The 24,692-nt window shown below is 31.4% G+C and overlaps 2 protein-coding genes across 2 annotated transcripts; one reads left to right on the plus strand and one right to left on the minus strand.

Annotated features, from left to right (window-relative positions):
* Positions 1 to 6,687: 6,687 nt before the first annotated feature.
* Positions 6,688 to 17,214, minus strand: LOC120262931 (AUGMIN subunit 2). Its single transcript, XM_039270844.1, has 6 exons — positions 17,033 to 17,214; positions 16,387 to 16,515; positions 15,573 to 15,677; positions 15,267 to 15,335; positions 7,753 to 7,866; positions 6,688 to 7,183 (listed from the first exon to the last, which is right to left on the minus strand). Exons 1-6 carry the CDS (start codon positions 17,147 to 17,149, stop codon positions 6,863 to 6,865), a joined length of 855 nt encoding a protein of 284 aa, XP_039126778.1. The 5' UTR covers positions 17,150 to 17,214; the 3' UTR covers positions 6,688 to 6,862.
* Positions 17,215 to 20,107: 2,893 nt separating this feature from the next.
* Positions 20,108 to 23,232, plus strand: LOC120263969. Its single transcript, XM_039271950.1, has 3 exons — positions 20,108 to 20,366; positions 20,514 to 20,537; positions 22,648 to 23,232. The coding sequence occupies exons 1-3, from the start codon at positions 20,162 to 20,164 to the stop codon at positions 22,947 to 22,949; spliced, it is 531 nt and encodes a 176-aa protein (XP_039127884.1). The 5' UTR covers positions 20,108 to 20,161; the 3' UTR covers positions 22,950 to 23,232.
* Positions 23,233 to 24,692: the final 1,460 nt, after the last annotated feature.

Raw genomic sequence — 24,692 nt, forward strand, 5'->3', positions numbered from 1 at the left:
GATGATGATGAAGATGAAGAAGGTGATGAAAATGAAGATGAAGGGGTTTGTAAAGGTGAGGAGGAGAAGTTAGGCTGCCTTCCCTCAATCAAGCAAAGGATTTACCAACTTGTTCTAACACTATTTATGAAATGTTAGACATTTTTGCCACTTCTCTGACCAAGTCCAGTCAAACATTCTCACTTATTAAAGTTGAATAAAACCCTAGTTTGATATCTGTGTGTGTGTGTGTGTGTGTGTGTGTGCATGTACATCTACTTTTTGGCAAATTAGGGTTTTCTATATTTATTTACTTACAATATTGTATTGGTAAAGAGTTAATTACTTAGTTTAATTTATTATAAAAAGTGGATTAATTTAAGAAGAAGTCGGGTTTTTAATTTCTCAAAGAGGTTTTTGTTAGAAAAATAAATTTATACTTGTAAATGGTGATATGTTAATAATGAATTGATTATACTGTATTGTATAGTATAATAGTGTCTTAATTTCAAAATGAGATTAAAACATATAGTTTAATTTGTAATGGTAGATTGATTAAGGTAAGAGGAAGTCTGTTTTTGGCTTTTTTTTTTCCCAAAAAAAGTTTTTGTTGTAAGAATAAACTAAATATTTGTGAAAGAATAAGTTTTTATAATTTATTAGTATAAGATATCTATTATGTTTATGTATTAATTTTTTGCGAAAATGTTGGAAAAATAATCTAATATGAATCACATTTTTCATGATTAAAAGGGTTTGATTTTTTTTTTTTATAAATGATAAAGAAAGGTAAACTTAAAAAAAAAGTAAATTAGGGTTTTAGTTAGTGAAGCAATATATATATATAATGTCATGACGCACTAGATGAATAGATTATATAAAACAGAAACAAGACTTGAGATTAGAGTCCAAAGAAAGAGATAATTAACTTTGATTTATTTAAAAGTCATGACATTAGCATCCATTACTTAACTAAACATAATTAATTTATAAATAAGTAACTTTTAATTATTCTATTTCAACATCATCTTTTGTGGATAATGTTCAATATATACATGATGAAAATCTTTTACCATTGTTCTTATGTATTACTTAATAAACTCTTCATCTTTTATTTTTTTATTTTTTATATATTCTACATATAATTCTTAAGTATATCTTTCAAATTTTCTACATTTATTATTATCATTTAATAATTAAACACGTGCTTAATTTAGCCATATATATATATATATATATAACCGATATGGAATTAGTACAAATAATAATAATAATTATTATAAAATATAAAACGTGAGGAACTCAACCTACTGGGATTGACATATATGTGGTTCATATGAATTACTTTTAGTACTGAAATGTTGAATTCAAGGTTGCAAACTTTTATTTATTTATTTATTTTTAATTACTTATCTTGAAGAACAATGAGAAAATGTACATCAAGATAATTACATCAACAAAGAGAAGAATTATAAGGTTTTTTATTGACATTCTCTCTCTTTTTCTTGGACTAGATCAAATTGACATCACATTTATTGCATATTTTGTTTTTGTTTTCAACCATGTATATAGTGCTTGTATATGATTTTTTTTTTTTAACTTTAATATTAACAACACCACAAATATAATATTCTTCACATGATTGATAATGAAATTATTTTATGTATTCAAGTATGTCTTTCTGATAGGGAAAAGGAATATATATATATATATATATGGTGAAATTTTATAAAATAAAATTACTAAAAATATCTAGTCTTGATGATTAATTATTCTCTATATTTTATCATGTGATATAATTGAAGAATTTTTCCTATAATGAAAATGTTAGAAATATCTAATCGATTATTATTATTATTTTTGTATTATCGATTTTAGCTTTTTTATATAAGCTTCATATACATCATAAGTATGAGCCTCACTAATATTATAAAAAAAGTTTAATTTCATATTGCATAACATTTAAGTTGATATTTTAAAAAAATAAAGTCATATATTTAATGGATTAAAACAAAATTATAATAAATAAATTAGACCGTCTTTTGTTAATGCAAATACACACATGAAAATTGTAGGCGAATGTATTCAAATTTTTGAAGAATGTAGAACAAACAAGAAGTCAAAAACTGTGACTTAGCAAAAACCTGAAAAGAAAAGTCATTGGACCATTTCTATCATCTTCATGTCAATAAAAGACGGTACCAACTCTTGAAGTTTTAATCTCTTATATTGCCATTGTAAACAACTAAACTTGATATCAAACTTCTTCCAAATAAAAGAAAAACATGTTTTTGTTTTTCCAAATAAACTATTTATATTATGTGTAAATCTTGAAAAACATTAATTGCATTATATTCTCTTGTATTAATATCGACATTGATTAGGTAGAGATGGACTAGGTATTTACAAAATTAAGCTCAAAAGATCCATTTTGGAGACATAAAATACACTTGTTTGAATTTTCGTATTCAAGAGGTCGATGATTGAGTTATGTTCAAATAAAAATAAACTCTATAAAAAAAAAAATCAATCATACAATTAATACACCATGTTATTTTTTTTCATATTGTAATTCTAACCATGCTCATACGCAATTATTAAAAAACATACTATCATTATTATTATCAAGAATTTTTCACTATACTTTGTTTTTTTTATCTAATTGAATTTCAAAAGAAGAGTAGAATTGAAAGATTACCTAAATTATATAATATATATTTAATTTTACGGTAAAAAATATAGAATGAGTCAACAATTGATGAGATAAGAGAATCGAATTGTATCATTGAATTTTCCATATATTAATTACAAAACTTACAATTACATCTATGTAGATGTAATCAAAATTTTTTGCTCGGAATGTATGAAATTAAGAGTTTTCAAAAAGGGTATAAGTGGAACAAAAAGGCTGATAAAAGTAATTAGATAAAACAAGACAATAAATAAGATAAGGTTTTACTAAAGTCATTGTCATTAAGAGTTAGGTTTGTTCACTTTTTTCTCTTATATTAATTTGTCTTGATATTGATATATGTAGCTTTGGTGGCTGAAAGCAACAACTAAAACGTGATCAATTATCCAATCAATTAATTAATTAATATCTTAACCATTATGATTAGTTTAAGGTTTCTATAATTTCTTTTCAATATCATCTCTAAGACCTTGATTTTGAGAAACTTATTAATGTAAAAAATAATAACAAAATTTTAATGCTTAATATTTATATAAAGCTCCATAGTTTGAGGAGTTATTAATTATATTAAACAAACATTAATTAATCAAGCAATTACTATCTTAACCATTATGATTAGTCAATTTACAGCTTTCTCATTTGCTTTTGTAATTAAGGTTTCTTTTTTTTTTACTTTCAATATCATCTCTAATTAAAACCTTGATGTTGAGAAACTTATGAAACATCTACATGAAAATAATGCACAAATTAATAAATAAAAGGTGAGTACTTTTAAAGAGTTTTTTTTTTCCTTTCAATTTTAATATTTACTATATATGTGTGTGTAGCACCATAATTTAAGGAGTTTTTTAATTAGATTAAACAAGCATTAATGTGAGTACTTTTATTTTAATTTAATTAGGTGTGATTTGATAAAAGAATGTGAGAAATAGAAAGAAGTCTTCTTTTCTTTCTATTTTTTTTTCTAAAGTTTAAAATTAGTGTGAGTACTTTTATTTTTATTTAATTAGGTGTGATTTGATAAAAAGAATCTGAGAAATACAAAGAAATTTAGTTTTCTTTCTTTTTGTTCTTCTAAAGTTTAGGATTAGTGTTAATTCAGTTTTAATGAAAAGATAATTACAGTATTAATTAACAAATCAAAGATTCTCTAAAATAGAAGATGAGGAAATTATTGAAATCTTTGACTTTGTTTAGGTTTGGTAGCTCACCTTCCATTTTGGACAATGGAGTAGACATTCTTTGCATTATTAAAATTATAAGTCAATATCAAACCTAAAATGGTGACTCTTTAATCATTTAACCTAAAACCTAAAATTTAAAATCTATACTCCAAGTCATTTGTCGACAACATTTATATCAATTTAATTTTAAGAATGGTGGCTTTTTAATAATTTAACCTAAAATCTAAAATTTAAAACCTACACTCTAAATCATTAGTCGACAACATTTCGCACCAATTCAATTTTTCATCTCAAGTTATCGTCTTAAACATGTTTCTTATTTATCATGTTTAACTTTTTGCTATTTTTTATTTTGTTTTATTTGAAGAGTACATCTAGCTAGCTTTTGGATTATCTATTGTTTTTTTATTGAAAAAATAAATAAATAATTGTTTTAGTATTTGATCAAAAGAATATCAATTAGGTTTAATTTTATTCATTAAAAAAAATTTCTCCAATTAAGTTTCATCAATATTCTCTAAAAATGTAGAATCTCAGTGACAATATCATGATTGATGCTATATTATTATTATTACATTCCATATAAAATTACAATATTAGAGTCATGAGAGAAAAATTATTTATTAACTTCTCAGACATTTTTTTTTTTTTACTTTCCAATGAAAATAAGAGAATTATTTGTCACACATAATAACTTTTCAAATATTATATAAACATTTGTTTTTATATAAAGTCTCTTTAATGATGCATATAATTACCAAATATCAGAAATATATATTAATACATTTGTTTCTAATAATAATAAAACTATATATATATATATTAGTTTTAATAAAAAAATCTTGGCATTTTTCTATTAATAATTTAAAGATGTCTACTATTTTTATATCTAATATATAATGATATTTATTAAAAATTGAGATTTTATATAAATAAAGAGAAAAAAAATCATCTTAACCCAAGTGGAAACAGGAAAAAAAATTATTACGAGTGGTAGGTAAATTTTAAAATTTCACTAGATGCTAAGTAATATATATATATATATATATATATGGAAATGATAATAAGGTCGTCCCTAGATTACTATATGATAATGCAGAACATATTTTGCATTATTTATAATAATAATAACTGTCAAATTAACATCTGATGACTATTGTAGACATTCATAAATTATCTATCCTCATATATATATATATATAGTTGATGTGGTCTGATAGTTTGTTATCACTCTCTTTTCAGCAGATCTATCTGTTCAATTATTTTGACTAGTCAAACTATAGACTATGTATATTAAATATATAAACAATATATGATGGTGTGTGTCTCATTGAGAAATTAATTAAGTTTATTATGATAAAGTTGACAAGTTACTCTACCAAAATGTGACAAATAAATGCACAAGTACTACCTGATGTGATGGAGATGCTGGACAAATTAATCAGGGCATACCACTTGTTAAATTAATCTGTGCTCATTATCAAATATTACCTGATTAACACGGTGCTCAAAATACGGTAACAATTATTAAATCATAATTTAATAGTTATCATTAAATATTTTAAAATTTTAAAAAACTAATGACATCTAAAAAAAACCGTGTAATAATAGAGTATGTATTTTTTGGGTCATTTCCAGATAACGTATCTTTGGAGCACACTGAACCCTCTCGTTCTCTATCTCTCTCTTGTGTCTATACTCTAATGATAGATCTATATTGGAAGGTGGGTTTATGTAAATGGCATGTGAGTTATATATAACTCCTTTAAATCTCCTAATCATGCATGACTTTTTATATAACAACTTTAAAACTCATGGCTAAACATAATGATTACTTTTGAGATTTATTATTATTATTATTATATATATATAGGAGTATTTAGGAAGAGTATTGATTTGGTGGCATTAATAAAATGAATGGGTGTGAGAGGTATAGAAATTCCACACTAATGAGAAAGAAATGAAGGAGAGTAAAGTCAAAAGGAAGCATGTTGTTATTAATGTTGATGGCTACGTACAAGTTAATTTGCATGCATGCATGTGCTAGTAACGTGGAAAAATAGACCTCTTTCTTTTGTCATGAATTCATACATCAAACAAATGGGACACTTGAAAGTGAGAGAATGAGAGAGGATTAATTATCAGTAATAAATAAATAAATAAATAAATAGATAAATAAAAAGAAGTGAATGTCATTATTCTTGTTATTCATTTGTAGAATTCCTTTTATGAAGATATATATATATATATATATGTATATATAATTGATTATAGGAATAGATTGATACCTAACATAACTACTACTAAATAGAGTTGACAAAGAAAATCAAAATAAGACGGTGGAAATTCAGCAATTTCTCATTGAAACTATACTCTAATTTTTATGAAACTCAAGAAAAGTTTAATTTGAAACGGAACACATAAAAAATACTGATTTTATTATACAAAAGACTATTTTAGTTTTTAAATTTAATTAAAGTGTTAATGAAATGCCAAGGACAATTTCTTAATATAATTTAAATATTTATATTGTGTCAGAACAAATGTGAACATATATAGTTATATAATTCAAAAACCAATACGCCATATTTTAAAATGTTATTTTAATTTATGAATGTTCGTTCACTCAGGAACCTTCAATAAAGAATCTGATTTTTATAAATAATAATAATAATAAATAATTAAAAAATAATCTGATACATATAGTATACAAAAACTATTTAATACACATCAATAATGACCATGAATCAATTATATAACCTGATAATTAATCAGAAAAAAGGAAATATTATACTCAAATCAATATATATATATATATATATATAAAAGACATGCAAACAAACTCCACACATTGAATCAGAAATATCCATAACACTCATTTTGTTTAAGTTTTAATCTGAACTCTCTACAAAGAATAGTAGTACAAGAGCAAAAAGAAGACGACACTGGCACATACAGATGAGAAGCGAATGCAATCGATCGTATTCAAGTATGATCGGTGTGTCAATCATAAGCCCTTCTTCATCGGGGGCGGCCAGGATAGCCTTCGATGGTTGATATTATCACCTGCATCACTGTCTTCTGTGTCATGATTATCGGCCTCGAGCTTCCTCCAACTGCCAACCATTGAGTCGTCGGAGGTTGTCTCATCTTTCCATTGAGGCGGGGTTGCGAATTTAGAATCGCCGGTGGAGTCACTCGGAGTCATGGGCAAAGAGTGGCCTACGCGCAGTTGCTGGAGGGTGGCAAATGAGTCCCTCATCGCAGACATGGCTTCGAAGAAACGTGTACATGATGCTAGAGCAGAAGGGATTGGCCGCAACATTTCCTGAATAGAATACCATTAGATGATGCTAAGTTTCGGTGTTTCTCAAATTCATTTGTAATACAAGTACTCATGGAGCATTTGACAAAAAGCAGACTAGGATCAATTGCATAGAACATCTCATTTCCTTTCAGAATTACTTATGTGTTCAAACGAAACGAAATTATAACCAGAGATTTGAGGTGAGGTTTGGCAAAGTTGTAGATTATTTGACAGAGACTATTGTATTGATGAAGAAAATGGAAAACCAACTGCATGATGCATGACCATATATTTACCCATAAAAGCTAAGAAGTTTATGGTAAGGCTCTAAGTATGTTAAAGTTAAAGCCCATTTGGGTGTGTGTGATAATTGCATGTCTTAGTTCTGTGCTCTATTTAGAAAATGTATTAAAGACAAAATGTCCAGATTTTAATGAACAGCCATGAACATATATGGAGAACATAAATAAATATTCTACATATTACAAAACATTCTCAACAGCAAGTGGGAAGATAATGTTAGATATGCTGGACATATTATTCCAATTATGCAAATAGAGATGTTTATGAAAACAAGCTCATAAACTTACCCCCCACACTGAGGGTGGTTCCCTGAAATTCTGGCTCCATTGAAAATCGGCTACCGAAGCTGTCAAGGCCCCGTAATCACTGGCAGCTTTTAGCAATAACTCTGAAAACTGCTTCTGCATGACCCAAAGAATAAAATGTAAACAAATTTCCCCCGCACGAAGATGAATGACAATAGTGCCTCAAAAAAAACATCCACTACAGATCAAAAATACAAACTGAATGTTAAAAGACTATTAAACTACTGTATATTGAACTACAATATGTTGATTTCCACATCAGCAATCCACACTAAACATTCCAGAAATTTTAGCTGAACTGATGGCTTCACATGCAAATCTGGTATCAATTGCAGTTATTTAGAGAAAAAAATCACAAAAATTAATAAGGCAAAATATGTTTGTTCTGAATGATAGGAAATCTGGTAACCATGGATGAGAAGCACGATAGTTACAGTAAAACAAATGAAAAATTAAATATCCATGTGAACAGTAAACAAAGAGTCAATCAAATAGTGTTTTATGGCCAGTTGTATCATCTGTCGCTGAAAATCTGTGTTTCTCAAAATAAAAAATTCTATAAGAAAGATCTACAAGAATAGATATTATTGAGACAGAATATACCATTTGAACAAACTAGCACATGGAAGTCTGGATAAATGGATTTACTTATAAAAGATTGATATTGAGCCAAACATCAGTTTATGGTCTTTAATCACAAATACAAAAAAAGGGAATAGAACACAACAAAATATTGAAACCATATAGTACAACATTTGGCACAAAAGCCAACTAAGGTATAACAATAGTATGATTTAAGAATCAAATTTATTAAAATAGATGAGCAGAACCACGCCATCTTTGAATGCTCGTGTATAACCTATGATGGTACTTGCTCATCCAAGAATTGCTCAAAATCATGCCAGTGACTTTCAAAAATCTAATAATTACTAAGACCACAGTGTTCTAGTGACAAACATCCATGTGGTGTTTGGTTGTGGTTGGACTAAGGGGTTTGGAATTTGAATTGCGATCAATAATAGGACTTTAGTCCCACGTTACTCTAAGTCAGAGTGAGTTTTAAAAGTAGTTTTCAATTGAAATTAAATTAGTCCAATTAATAATTAATACCTGTTGACCAAATTGACTGCATTGACCAAGCTGTTGCAACCATCCACGCAGTACACACATCGCCAACATTACCAATAAGCATCCATGCAATACCTATGTCGCCAGCATTGCCAACCACGTCCCTATCAAATCTCTCTTAACTAATTAGTGATGTTATAGTTAGTTAAGATCTTGGTTAGATTAGATTATGCTTTATCTCTATGACTTGTGCCTGTAAATGAATTACAGGAAAATAAAAAGCCTTTTGTCTACCTCTCTCTTACCCTATGTTAAACTACTTTTACAGTATCAGAGGCCCTAGCAGGTGCCTAATGCCACCAACTTCATCTTTCTCTTCAAAATCCACCAAATGAAACCCAAAAATATCATACAACTTTCTCAAATAAATAAATAATAATAATAATAATAATCAACCATGGCCAATCCCCTACACAAATCACCCAAATTTCTTCATCTGAACCACTTATCCAAATCAACATCCCAATTACAACAAAACTTGATAGATCCAACTTCCTTACCTGGAAATCCCAGATTACACCTCTTGCTACAGGCTATGGCTTAATGAAACACGTTGATCCCCCACCAACATAACCACTAGATATCAGTCAAAGACTAACCCATCTTCTCAGCTTTCCTACTCTTACACTCTGCTCTATCATGATTTACTACGTTTTACTCGCATGGACCATAACCTACACCTCAACCCAACTCCCACTTCAATTCTTCTTGGCTCAACACACCTCAATCCAACACTTATCCAAGACCCCATGGCCCATCTCCAAACTCAGGCTTATTATCCCTCATTTTCCGGGAAATCCATGAGCGAATTTCCATTTCCGGAAACCCAAATCCCAAATTTTCTTTTTTCAGAAACTGTTTTCCATGCACTTTAAACTTCCTTGTTCTGTCTATAGCCTTAATATTCGCTGCATCTCCAACTGACCAACTTCCCATATGTTAGACCTGCACACACCGAAGTCACTTTGCCCGCTAATGTTGGTACGGTTCGATTACTCCTACACTAACCCCCTTTTCCCTCTTCCTTCTCCTCATTTTCAAACCCCACTAACCCTATTCCAAGTGACATTCAAATACTTGCAACCAAGTGGTTTCTTGATTTGGGGGCAACCCACCATGTGACCGGTAACCGCAACAACCTTTTCAATCTGCACCTTATCATGGAGATAACACACTTCAAATTGGCAATGGCATGTGTGAGTATTCACTACATTGGCTCTATAGATTGCTTCTTGACAATGATTTAGTTATTGAGTTTTCTTCATCTTCTTGGTTTGTCAAGGATAGTCACACCAAGACCTTTATTTTTCAAGCAATATCTCATAATGGTCTCTACTCTTTCAAGCTTCCTACATCTACCACTACCTTTTCTCATCAGACATACCTTTGGTGAACATGTCTACCAACACTTGGCATACTAGCTTTGGTCATGCTTCTTCCTCCACCACTTTACATCTTTTACATATTCATGGCCTTCCTTTTTCTTCCAATAAATTATCTTTTTGTAATGATTGTGGTATGGCAAAGGCTCGTCAACAACCATTTAGTTCTTCAACATTTATTTCTCATGCACAGCTTGATCTTACTCATTAGAACTTGTGTGGCACCATGCAGTGGTGGAGCCACGTTTGAGATAAGGGAGGCAATTGCCGAATTTTTTTGTTTTAAAATATTTTATTTAGTTAATATATGCTAATTGCCCTTCTATCAATTTAATAATTGACCCCTTTATTCATTACTCTTTAGTTTTTATTCTATTATAGATTTACAACTTCAAGAGCTCAATAACCGTTTTAATGAAGTATTCACCAAGCTACGTATTTGCGTCACATGCTTGACTCCAATAGGCTCATTTTCAGTTGATAAAGAAAAGTTAGCTCAACTTGCTCGGCTATATCCAAATGATTTTTCAGAGGTGGAAGTCATTGTTTTTGAGAATCAATTAGAGATTTATATTATTGATGTGAGGTCCAAAACAGAGTTCATTGATCTCCAAGAAATTAATGATCTTGCTATGAGATTGGTGAGAACAAGAAGAAATATTTTGTATCCTTTGTTTTACAGGCTCATAACTCTAGCTTTGATTTTACCTATTTCAACTACAACTATGGAGAGGGTTTTCTCTGCAATGAAAATTGTGAAGACTCAACTACACAATAGAATTAGTGATCAATTCTTAGCCGATTGCCTCATGGCATACATTGAGAAAGATATCTTTGATTGTATAGATAATGAAATAATTATTCATTGTTTTCACAATATGAAAACTCGTAGAGGTCAATTATGAATTTATTTTCATTTATGTTTATTGTACTTGCTTATGTAAAAGACTTCTTTTAAAAGCAACTATATGATTTTGATTATATTTGAATTTTAATTTATTAAAAATTTTTGCCCCCCATAATCTATAAAATTCCTGGCTCTGTCACTGGCACCATGCCTATTTTATCTTCTAATGGTTTTTGCTATTATGTTGTTTTTGTGGATGATTATCCTTGCTTTTTCTTGAATTTATTTTCTCTACTCAAAAGAAGAATTACCAAAGGCTTTTGCTCTTTTTAAATCATAAGTCAAAAACTTGCTTCAAACCACTATTAAACATTACATATTAACAATGGCACTGAATACAAACCTTTCACCTTTTTCCCCACATTACCCACCAAATCTTTTTCCCATACACACCATAACAAAATGGTATGGCTAAATGAAAACATCACCACATTGTAGACTTTTAACCAACCATCATGTATCATGCTTTCCTTTCCTTAAAATTTTGGGACTTCGTCTTTCAAAGTGTGGCCTTCATTGTTAATTGCCTACCTCCCTCCACTCCTCCTCTTCTCGCCTCCTACACCAAACTTTTCAACCATACCCCAGACTATTATTTTCTTGGTGTTATATATGGCCTTTGTTTCCACTACTTTAACCCTGCAATGACCATAAAATTAAATTTCACTCCTTCCCATGTGATTTTCTTGGCTACTCCCCTAACCATAAAGGCTATAAATGTCTCCATATATGCTCTAAACATGTCTACATTTCTCACCAGATATACTTTGAAAAAACTACCTTTCCATTTCACCTTACCTCTTTACCTTTCACATCACACCCTTTTGCCTTCTCTCCTTTCATCGTTTATTCTCCTTAAGCCGCAATCTGCTAACCCACCACATCCTGCAACCTGATAACTTCATCTCCTAACCCGAACTCGAACCCACATCTCCCTCAATCTCTAACTTCAACCTAATCCCCTCTCATATCCTTCTAACTTCCTTTCTCATTCGAACCACCCAATTTACCTTCCACTACTTTCCTCCCTCCTATGGTTACACCCACCCATGACAACACATGTAAGTCTCACCAATTCCCCAATCATGTTGCCTATCTAGCCGAACACACCTTGCCTTTTGCATGTTGAACCCACTTTTTTTTGTCACGGCCAACAAATGCTCTTAGGCCCCGTTTGGATTGTGAAATAAGAATGGGAAGGGGATGAATGAAAAGAAAGGAAAAAGTACGAATGAGAATAGAGGAAATGGGAGGATAATGATGAAGGTGTTTAGTTGGAGGGAATGAGAGTTAGGAATAAAAAAAAGTAAGAGAGAGAAATATAGTATAATTACACTTATGATTTTTATATAGATAAGATAATATTTTACAAAACAATTTATATTTAATTAGAAAATAATTAACATGATTATCATTAAATATTTCTAATATATTTAACTATTTTAATTTATTGTTATTAAATATTTCATCTAATTAATATAACTTAAAATAAATTTGTTATTTTAAATAATCAATAATTAGCATGATTTATTATTATCAAGTATTTACAATATATTTACTTATTTATTTTAATTAATTAAAATGAAATATTACAACTAATTAATATAACGTAACATGTTTGTTATGTTAAATTATTAATTAATAAATAAATAGCATGTTTTATTGTTATTTAATATTTTTAATATGTTATTTACTTCTTCTAATTGTAATTAACTATTTCAACCAATTAATATAATTTAACAATTGTTTATTTATTAAATAAATAAATAAATAACAATTTATTATTATAAAGGGAATAATAGTCATTTCACTACTAAGGAGTCCAAATCCCCCTAATTTTGGGAGGATTGGAAATGCCCCACATGCATGCATCCCATTCCATAACAACCTGTTATTCACTCCTTTCCTAGTTGCCAAACATGGGTTTAAGCATCATAGGTGCATGACATTCCCACTCCCAAGGCATGAATCCATGAGCCAAACACCCCCTTATTGACACAAGGCTATGGCCCAAGAACTTAATGCGCTTTGTCAAAATAAAACCTTGATCCTAGTTCCTTCTCCAAAGAATTAACAGGGGCATTGCTTGCAAGTGGGTCCACCACATTAAAAGAAAGGCTAATGGTTCTCTTAAAAGATACAAAGCTCACTTGGTTCCTAAATGTTTTGATCAAGAGGAAAGCGTCAACTACCATGATACGTTTAGCCCCGATGATCAAGCTTATGATCGTCAGAGTTGTGCTCTCTCTCGCTATCTCTCAAAGTTTGTCTATTCATCAACTTGACGTACACAATACCTTCTCCATGGTGACCACAAGAAGAGTGTTTACATGGTCCAATGTCCCGGTTTTGTTGATCCCTTACCCCAACAATGTGTTTATTAACCAAGGCATTATACAGGCTCAAGCAAGCATATCGGGCTCGGTTGCAGCGCCTAAGTTTTGCCTTAAGCGAATTTGGATTTTGCGCTTAGACTTTGGACCCATATTTTTCCGTGTGCTGCTCTAATAAAGATAACACTATTGTTTTGGTCTATGTTAACGATAGTGTTAACAAGTAGCAATCCTATTCACATTCAGGATTTAGTGAGTTCAACTCTTATTTTGCTCTCAACGATCTTGGTCCTCTTCATTAGTTTTTGGGAATTCTAGTTTCTTCTACTCCTCATGGTTTACATCCATCTCAAAACCAATATATCAAGGACATTTCATCTCCAGCTCAAATGCTTGACACCAAGTCTTGCTCTTCTCCAATTGTAGCCAATTGTCCCTTGTCTCGTTATGATGGAGATCCTATAGATAACCCGCCTTATGGCCTTAACTTGACCGCTTGATCTTCATACTCATTGTGATGTGGATTGGGCCAATTGTCATCTCGGTCCTAACCTTATTTTATGGGGAGCCAAAAGGTGATCTCCTTGTCTCACAATCCTCTACGAAGGCCGAATATTAACGTATTATCGTTTCATGTGTAGAACTCATTTAGCTTCAATATCTTTCTTTCAGAGCCTTTTGTTCATCTTACTTGCCCGCCTATGTTATGGTGCAATAATATTGAAGCTACCTTCTTAGCCACTAACCTGGTCTTTCATGCCCGCACCAAACACGTTGAAATTCATTACCATTTTGTTCGTGAATGGATCATCTGCAAGCAACTCGTTGTGCGCTTCATTTATTTCAAGGACCAACTTGCTAATATCATGACAAAAGGCCTCTATACACCTTGTTTTCTTCATCTTTGGTCCACGCTAACTATCTTCCCAGCCTAGTCAGCTTGCCATGTGGTTGTTGACCAAATTGACCGCATTGACCAAGCCCTTGCAATTGCCCATGTAGTGCCCACACCACAAAGATTGCCAATAACTGTCCATGCAGTTACCACATCACCACCAACATTGCCAATAACCGTCTATGCAAGACCCACATCACCGGCATTGCTAACCACATCCCCATCAAATCTCTCCTCTTTAACTAATCGGTGATGTTATAGTTAGTTAAAATCTTGTTTAAATTAGATTATATTTTATCTCTATTACTTGTACCTGTAAATGAATTAAAGGAAAATAAAAAGGCCTTGCGCCTATCTCTCTGTCTCTTATCCTCTGTTAAACTGCATTTAATACCATTTAATAGTTGATGTTAAAATGATTATATAAATTTAATTAATTGTATTTTGTAAAAAAGAGTTATTATTCTCCCAAGTTGTTCCGATAAACTAAGTTGTTGCAGACCATCCTCCAACCAAATATGACCCCAATTTCTACGTCTGAAGTAATAGAAAATTCACAATGCCCATTCAATTGCGCCTCTTTCCAGGTATAACATAAGGGAATAAAATTTACACCTTCCGCATGAAATTTTCAAACATCATCCAGCTTAAGCAGGATCAGTGTACCTTCAAATGTTAAACTAACCACTTCGAGAATGGAATAATCAAGAATAAGATACCCTATAGTCACTGGATATTGTAACAAGAAAAATATCCCAGAACTAGCAATATATGATTGGAAACCTTATGTTCACTTAAAGAAAAAGAGTATCAGTCAAACAATATTAGATAATTGCATACGTGATTCCAACCTGATATTCAGCTTCCACTGGAATGCAATCTAGAGAATATGGTTGCTGCAGACGGGCAATGATGCGATCCTGAAATGATTTGGAATGCCATTTATCAATAAGAGAATTGCACATTTATTTAAATGAACATCATGCTATTTCTAAAAAATTAAGAAATTTTCAAACTGATTCAAGATGAATTAGATTCTGTAACAAGCCCAATGTAGTCTTAACACTGTACTCTAAATGAATGATAAAATCAAGATAATCATCATGTAGCATTTTATAATGGAAATTGAGGGGGAAAAAAGCTTCCAAATTTATTACCTTATTCTGAATGACATCCTTCAGTATAGCAGTCATTCTTGCCAAGGACTCACATTTCTTCTCCATCTCACTGACATGAGTCAGATGTGCGACATTCTTGTCATCCTGACAATTCCAACATCAATTTTAAACAATGCTGAAAAGGGTCAGCACATATTCTTTGCCAAAACACTAGCTCCAATAATTATCATGGTGATAAAATATGTGAATAGCAAAAAGAGAATTTTCATGAGCTTAAAATATCTTGACCTAGATAATTTTCTAGGCAGAGATCAACAAATGGACAACATGTCAACAACACATACGAGTTAATTTACATGCTTAGGTCCCTCCTGATAACGCCCAAAAACATGCTTACATAAACATTTATGCATATATTATCAAATAAGCCACAAGACTAGACAACAGCATTCCTCAACCAAGTGAAGCATTGTTGTCACATAAGCAAAGGAGAACTACTGGAATGCAACCAGCAGAATATATTAATCTGGACTTAGCGTATTATAATACAAAACCAGCAAAGCTATCAAAAGTACTAGAAGAATCAGAAATTAGTATTTAGAAAAGCAAAAGAGCCACAGAACATGTCAATCATGACAGAAAGGACATAAAGGAAGAAATCTAATAAACCCAACAGGGATTTATAACAAAGCAAAGAAATTACTATAAAATCTCTGAATAATGTAGCAAAACTGCATGCACAACTAATAATAGTACTACTACTTCTCATGATGCATGTGAGAAAGATGCACATAATGGCATAACTTGGAAAACAATTACCGTAGGAAAAAACCACAGAATAACTAAGTTTCACCTTGCGCCCTTGAAGCTCCACTTGTAAATTGGCAATGTTCCGCTGCACAGAAGTAAGCTCTCTCAAAACTCTGATTAAATCATCACTCTTGTCCCCAGTTGATGAGTTGGATATGCCTTGGCTGTCTTCCTAAAACTATAGTAGGATAGCAAGCACACTTCAGAATGACTTCATGCAGTAGTATGCAATCCCAGGGGAAAAAAAGGGCAATGTAAACAACAAGGCAGATGAAAGCGTCAGATTGATATACAAAAACACTAAATGAAAATCAGATATCCACGTCAAAATTGGGACAAATTTCAAGCGCAAGGTCGATACAAATGTCAGGAATGGGTAATATAATTGCAACCCTAACATTTTCTGAAATGGAAATCATGCTCAATACTTGGATTGGATTTGTAATCAGAAAAACCAATCGTAGTAGCTCATACTAAAGCGTCAATTCGTTAGAATTTACATCTCTAAGAACACAAGAATCAAAACAATGATTTTTTTTCTCACATTATGGGAAAGCAAATCCAATCCATTTAGCCAACCAAAGATAAGAATGCACCCAAAAAAACTTAAATTGGAGATAAATTTGGATTTAAAAAGAAGGGAAATCGCCGATAGAGCGAGAAAGGACAAGATCTAGAGATTGATTAACCTGGATGGGAGGGATGGAGAAGCCGAGATCGGAGGCAATGGAGAGGGCCTCAGCCATACCTCCGAGGCGCTTCGGCGGCTTCCTCCCCGCCCAGGCACCATCAGCCGGCACCGACATTGCTAGGGTTCCGACAAGCTCGCGACGACGAGGAGCTCAAACGAGGCCGGCGCTTTGGCTGCAGTGATGCTTCTAAACTTAGCTTCTTTTTTGCATTTATAACCCTGTAAGTTTTGATATTTTATATATACCCTCTAAATTGTCATATTTCATATATAACCTTATAAATTTTTGAAAAATTCTTATAAATAACCAAAGTAAAAAGGACTTTGAAATATTTTACAATTTACAGGATTGTATTTAAAATAAAAAGTTAATAAATTAAAAAAATCACAAGAAGAGAATGATGAATGACATTCACACAATGCTTTCATGAGAAAACATTTATTAAATGTAAACTATTTATTAAATAGAAGATGGAATATTAGCTTAGTATTTGTTTGTTATTCATGCAAGAATGAAGAAGTAGAAGAAGATGGTGGAGGAGGGATGTTGGGGAAACCATTATTAGAAGCAAATCTAATGCATAATTAATCCAATATTATAAATCAATGTCAATCAAAAAAACCTAAAATAGAGTTTTAAATTAAACATTTCATATTATAATTGAAATTAACACTTACCTCATATTCCTGAAAACTATCCTAAAAAATTAATAGTAGATTTTCAAAAAATCATATTAATGAGGCTATATCTTAAATAAAAAGCTACTCCAAATCCAGCGGACAATTTTTTTAAGATGAGGAGACTTTTAGAATATGGTTTTTGTTACTACATGGTAGACATTTGTGTTTTTCTTTGTTTCTTTTTAGTTGCTTAAGTATTTATACCACTTTGTGTGCATATGATTTTTTTCATCAATAAAATCAGTTAATCCATTTTATTAAATAAACCATACCATAAAATACTAGTTCATAATTCAAACCCAAATCAATTATTTTAATTTTCTTAATGTGGTTGGATGGATGTCCTCTACTGATGTCTTTATAATGTTGTTTGGATAATGTTGATGTGGATAAAGCAAATCCAATTAACGGAAAAAAAAAGTTAATAAGATCATATTATAAAGTTTGACAAGTACCATCATATTTAAGCAAAGTCATACAATCACACAAGCATTAACAAAGCAGGTTAAAGAATGAGTTTTAATTATTCTCATGTCAACTCATAAAATAGTAAATGAGTTAGCATTTTAGAATTAAAACTACAACCTTAGCTCTGGTAGTGAGGTACATCATTTAGTAGTATTTTAAAAAATATAGTTAAAAAATAATGGACAATTTGTAAAATACATATGTACCACCCTTGCTAAACTAGATGCATCCTTAAATGAAAATTTTATTAGTTTTCCATTATACACAAAAATGACTAAATGTGCTTCTTGAATGCTAATACACATCAATGACCTAAAATTTAACACCTACAATTGATATATGATCATATTGATAGACTTAGTACAATATTGGATAAACAATCTCTCCAAGGCAGTACACAGAAGAGAAAATATCTTCATCAGTGATAAACACACGTGATAAGCTGAAATTTTTGGAGTGGCATTGTAAATCCACTTCCACACCGAAGACCTTATGGCATCCTATGCACAAAGAAAATTTTACCACCATACAAAGTGAATTCTTATGCACCATGCGTTAGATGGGATTTAAACACCCGACCTCTTGTATGAAAGAGAAATACCTTATCTATTGGACTAGCCCAATATTTATCTAATTTTGTGTCAAAGATATATAAATGCAGAGGAAACCATAAATATCTCGGAAAACTCTATTTTGTTGAAATAGCATGTCTTGTTTATTAGTTTATTTAATATTATACATCATTTTAAATTTGAAAAATTTAAATTTAAATATGTATATATATATATGAATTTCACTTCCTATCAACTTAAGTTGTTGGATTGAATCAAACTAAGACAATATGTTTAGTTCGCATAGTAATCCACTGATGAAAAGAATTATCATACTCTTTATAAATTCCTAAGTCAACCATAAATATTTCTACACCGGAATCATAGTGTTAGTTCAACACTAAATTAATGGTTCAAATAGCCTCATTTAGCTCCGTCTTAGATAAAAGCATTTGTTTCCTTGGCTTTTCCAAATCTATGAAATGTAGATATGTAAATCACGAAAAGAACTAATGAAATGAAGGTTGGATAGATAAATCCATAAGTTTCTCTATCTTTGGGGGAAAAAACATTGTTTCTTACGGCATTTTTGGTTAACAACTTAGAGGATATCAAACATAGCACTTCATCCAATACCTCAACATACATACGCCCTTATGCTTCATGAAATTTAAGTTCAAGTTTATATATGAAGTTTAAGTTTATAAATGCTCAAACCACACCACATTAACTAACTTTCCCGTCAATTTTTTTTTTCTAACAAAAGGGTTCATGAGCTGATGTTCAAACCCACGTTGTCATCTGAGCGTGAATATCTGACATAGGTGTTTGGTGCCAGTAGACCAAGGGATTGTTTGTCGATCAATGACATTACTAACATCTTTTCAAAAACTCAAGAATTTTCCTCAACCATCCCATATAGATTTTTCCCCATGTATGCTTTTGAAAATTACTTAGGCACCTCTACCAAAATGATATTGGCTTATATACTCTGATAAATTATTTTGTTTGTTTATGTACCATTTAGACAAAATAAATAAATAAATAAATAAATAAAAAAATTTGTATTTTAAAAAATTACTTTTACTTTTTTTTCTCCATTTATTTTGCAAAATAAAAAAAAGGTGATATTTTCATAAGCTTTGTAAGTTAATTTTCAATCATAAATATATATATAAATAAAACATTTTGAATACTAATTTCAATCCTTCAAAACCAAACTATGAGCAAACAGGTTCAAATACTAATTTTCCTTTTTTTTCCCTTTTTGTTACTTAAAAAAAAAAAATTAAAAAATCAATCTCGACGCACATCACGAGAAAATATTAACGGTCATGATCTCATCCCATTCTGGTCTCTCATCTTCTCCTGCCGACGCTTCTCTTCTCAGCAGAGAGAGAGAGAGAGAGAGAGAGAGAGAAGCAACAATGGCGGGGGGTTCGGCATCGCCCGGAACCCTAAACCCTAGCCTCGTGAAGGTCCTTCTCGCGGTGATGGCGCTCAGTATCGCAACCTACATACTCGGCCCTCCACTTTACTGGCACCTCGCTGAAGCCCTCGGATCATCGTCCTCCTCTTGTCCCACTTGCTCTTGCGACTGCTCCTCCCAACCCCTTCTCTCCCTGCCTGAAGGTTCCCGTCTAATTGATCTCTTCTCGTTGTTCTTGTTCTTCACTTTCTGGATCTGGTGATCGGAGTGATCTTCAGATCCATTGAATGGTTTATCTATGTGAGTTTGTTTGTGCTGATCCTGTATTTTTTTTCTTTTCTTGTTTACAGAATTGGGCAATGTCTCCTTCACAGGTTCGTTCTTTTTGGATCTCAAAGTTTGATTTTTGTTAGATTTTGTTTGATGTGTTTGAAGCATCGGTTGAAGTTTGTGCATTTTAGTCAATAGATTGCTGAAAGATCAGGCCTTTGATTACTCCTGTGAAGTACTTGTATGTGTTTGAATTGAAGTTGAACGTATGAAATTGTTTGGGGTGCTTTTTGTTATAATATGTCTTGATTTCAGTAATCAGAAAGGAAGTTCTGAATCTGAGAGTCGGTTTGCAAACTAGAATTTTAAGTGCCATTTCTCTGTTTAGGTGTTTTAAGGAAGATAGATTTATGAATTATGATGAATCATGCTGAGTATGCTTCATTTTTCAAAGTAGTGGAAGTAGGCTGCTTCGTTGATAACAGGTTACTTGCTGGAATTCAGGTTTGAAGTGTTAGTGTTTTAGAATGTGACTTGTAAGTTCAAATTTGAAGTAGCTAGGACTTATGCAGGGTTTCTACTGGATATTCTTTAGGTATTGGTAGAACTCATTTAATTAATCCAGAGGCATGCAAAGAAGAAACTCAGAAATTTTGTATGTGCTTGGCGAACCCTTGGCAACAGGAATCTTGAGTGGAATGTTGTATTTTTATTGATCATAATAGGCCATTTACATTTTAGTATTTGATTTTATTTTCAAGATGTGACACAGTTTTGTGGATTAGCTATCTATTTAAGCATTTGATAGTTTGAGTGTTCATAGGCCCCCATTCTTTACTGAATAATGGGTATTCAAATGTAAGATTAATATTTTGAACTGTCTGTCCTTTGAATTATTTATATTGTTTACTTAACCATCATGCTTCTACCCGATCATTCTGTAATGAGCTTATTTTCTAATTATCAGCTTTTAAATGAATATGATAAATTAGCAAATGTTATATGTTTCCTCTAGTTCCTTGGTAGCACACTGAAAAGTATGATTGGTATGGCATGCACAAAATGGTTCGAGGCAATATTTGTTATTTCTATGTTTTAAGGGCAAGCATACACGACATTGGGTAGGCAGTATACCCTTACATTCTTAGTGAGAATTATTTTTTAACTTCTTATTTTAAATAATGTTCCTGTAGATATTTTAATTTCAACTTTTGGCCTTCAGTGAGTGAGATTGTTTGTTATGTGTTTGTCTGCTGTTGTTTGTCTGGATGACAAGTTATTTTGGTATGTGCATAACTTTGTACCATAGAAAAGGCATGCTATAGAATCATTATGCACATTTTTATTATTTGAAAGCTATTAATTAAAGCTTTAAGTTAGGCTGAAATTTTCCCCATGCAGTAAATGTGAGCATGTTCACCTCTTGTTCTTACAATATGCCTTATTAGAATGTCACTGAGAAAAGCATATACACTGCTGTTTGAAACGTGTCTTCTTTTTCCTTTTAATTGGTCCTCATAATCTTAAATAAGTGGTGAAGGTGTAGTTTCTTGCCTGAAACAATTTCTGTTGTTGGAAATGGTGAAAGAACTTTGGTCTGGTTCAAGTCTTTCCAAGTGCACTTCACCTGTGTCCTGAGCATTTTTCTGTAGTATCCTGTATCTCTTATTGCCTGTATGCTATTTGTTCATCCATATCCAGTAGCATCATGCACTATCATCATCGAAATTTGAGTATGCTTGTCTACGTCTGCTTTGTAAGGTGTAAATTCCTTTGTGTTTAAGAAGAAAATAAATCCTTTCCAGCCTAGTTATTCAACTTATTTAAGGCATTCTTTCATTCATCCAGTTGCAAGCTAATACATGATTATCAATAAACATGAATTCTCAGTTGCCATAGACAATAAGAATTATTCAAGATGAATGGAGACATGATGGACAAGAACACTTCTTTTGAGTATTCCTTTGATATCAGGTGGCTATTTAAAACTATTCTGTACTTGTGTGCCTTACAATCACTTGTTGTTTCTTGGGAATTTCTCTGACAAGATGATGAACATGCACAAACATATAATCTTTATTGTAACCTTTGTTTTTTTTTTAACTATGAGTGTCCTGTCAATACAAGCCCCCCTTTTTACAAAGTTTCATGAGAATTTAATTTCCCTTTTATCATATCCTTATCTGATATCTCTTGTGCCTTGTCTTCCTGAAGATTGTGCTAAGCGTGACCCAGAGGTCAGTGAAGAAATGGAAAAGAATTTCACCGACCTCCTGTTAGAGGAACTAAAACTAAAAGAACAAGAAGCAACAGAAGCTCAGCGGCGCTCTGAACTAATGTTGCTTGAAGCCAAAAAAATGGCATCCCAATATCAAAAGGAAGCCGACAAGTGCAGTTCAGGGATGGACACATGTGAAGCAGCCAGAGAACGTGCAGAGGCTACACTAATTGAACAAAGGAAACTGACTGCAATGTGGGAGATGAGAGCTCGGCAACGAGGATGGAAACAATCTTAAGGTCACAAAGTAACCAGCTCAACTTCTTCAATACTCTGAAACCTACTCAAGAGTAGTCACTCAGGTTGCTTCTCAAAGAGAAGCACTAATATTAGTGAGAGCTTTCTATGTTTTATACCACATTACTTCTGTTCATTGTTATTTGTTTGCTTGGTGATTTTACTTTGTTCCTCTTTAGACTTTGTAGTTTAAAGTTTTTTGAATCCCTGAGATGCTGTTTGTTGTTGTCTCAAAATTGTAGTGTTTGTTCACTTCTTGTGATACTAAATTATTTTTATATTCATATACAAGTCTCTTTTAGGAATTATGATTGTTTTATTGTATATAATTGGAATATTGAAACTTTAAAAAGCTTAAAAAGGGGTTTATAAAAAATAAATAATGTATGAAATCATGCTTTGTTGATGTTATATTTATAAACATGAGGTTTGTCTGTCTCTAACTTTTTGTTATGCCTTGCCTTTTATTTAAATTAAAACAATAGCATCACTTTCATCTTTCCCCTTTCTGTTTGTGTTTTGTTTTTTTAGACGAAAGTGACAAGCATTATATATATATATATATATATATAAAAGAGACGTGCGCATGATTATCTCGCACACCTTTCAGTCAAGGATGAGAAAGTTTTGAACTCGAGACTTTGAAATGTTTTATCCTCGTTTTTCACATGAGTTTCAAGTATTGTTAGGTTATGATTATGAGCTCTTTGGTTATGTTCATTTATTTTTGTATGACGAGTAGTTTCTTAAAATTTATTCCTAAATTATGAGAAAAATAAAAATACTTTAATCTATGTTTTTATATTTAATTTTTAATAGTTGTTCAATAAATTTATTTGCCGTTAATAATTATATGTTATTGTATAAAAATCCAAATCAAGAGCCAAACCTTTTTCTTTAAATTCATTTTTTTTTTAATTGGGTAAGAACCAAAGTTTCAAGCACCCGTTTGCTTCCTTGCACAATTTGGCTACCACAATATATCCCTACTTATAAAACAAAATAGCCTACTCATCTTGAATTTCTTAAATTTACTATTTTACTTTTATAATATATATATATATATATATTTTGAGAGGACCAGTCTTCTACGAAGAATTCTATTTTATGGGTATCCGTCTTTTAGTTGTCAGATTTAAATCCAATTATTGTAAATCATTTATCAAGATAAACAGTCAATATAACACTAAAATAAACAATACTCAACTAATCTGTTTGGATGCAAAGACAGAGTTTTGGAATTGTTCATTATCATATTTACATATTTGTAAATTAGCTTTTGTATCCGTCTTTCTTTATCCCTATTTTTTTCTAATCTGCGGAAGAATTATGAACGTCTATAATTAATAAATTTTCATATATATATATATATATATATATATATTCACTTGCGCCAAGCTAGCTCAACCTAGAGCTTGTGGTGGTCAATGGACTAGGCCAATCCCTGATATGAGTGACATCTACTTGGCCTTAACTTTACTTCTCCAATGGGTTCCTCCAGGCTACCCTGGTCATTAAAAAAATTATCCTAGGTCTTAGTTTAAAAAATTAATTGACTTTTTAAAGGGTTTCATGGTCATATAAAAATTTGAGGAAGTGTATTAGTGGGAGTTGGTCCAATTGCTGAGATCTTTGAGAGGACGTAACATCTTCTTAATAACAGGTCTACAAAATGAGGTAATTTTTTTAAATCATTGAATTTTGGTTAAATATATTTTAATTACTGAATTTTAATTTGTTTCAA

Source organism: Dioscorea cayenensis, chromosome 6, assembly GCF_009730915.1.
Source record: "Dioscorea cayenensis subsp. rotundata cultivar TDr96_F1 chromosome 6, TDr96_F1_v2_PseudoChromosome.rev07_lg8_w22 25.fasta, whole genome shotgun sequence".
Taxonomy (NCBI): Eukaryota; Viridiplantae; Streptophyta; class Magnoliopsida; order Dioscoreales; family Dioscoreaceae; genus Dioscorea; species Dioscorea cayenensis.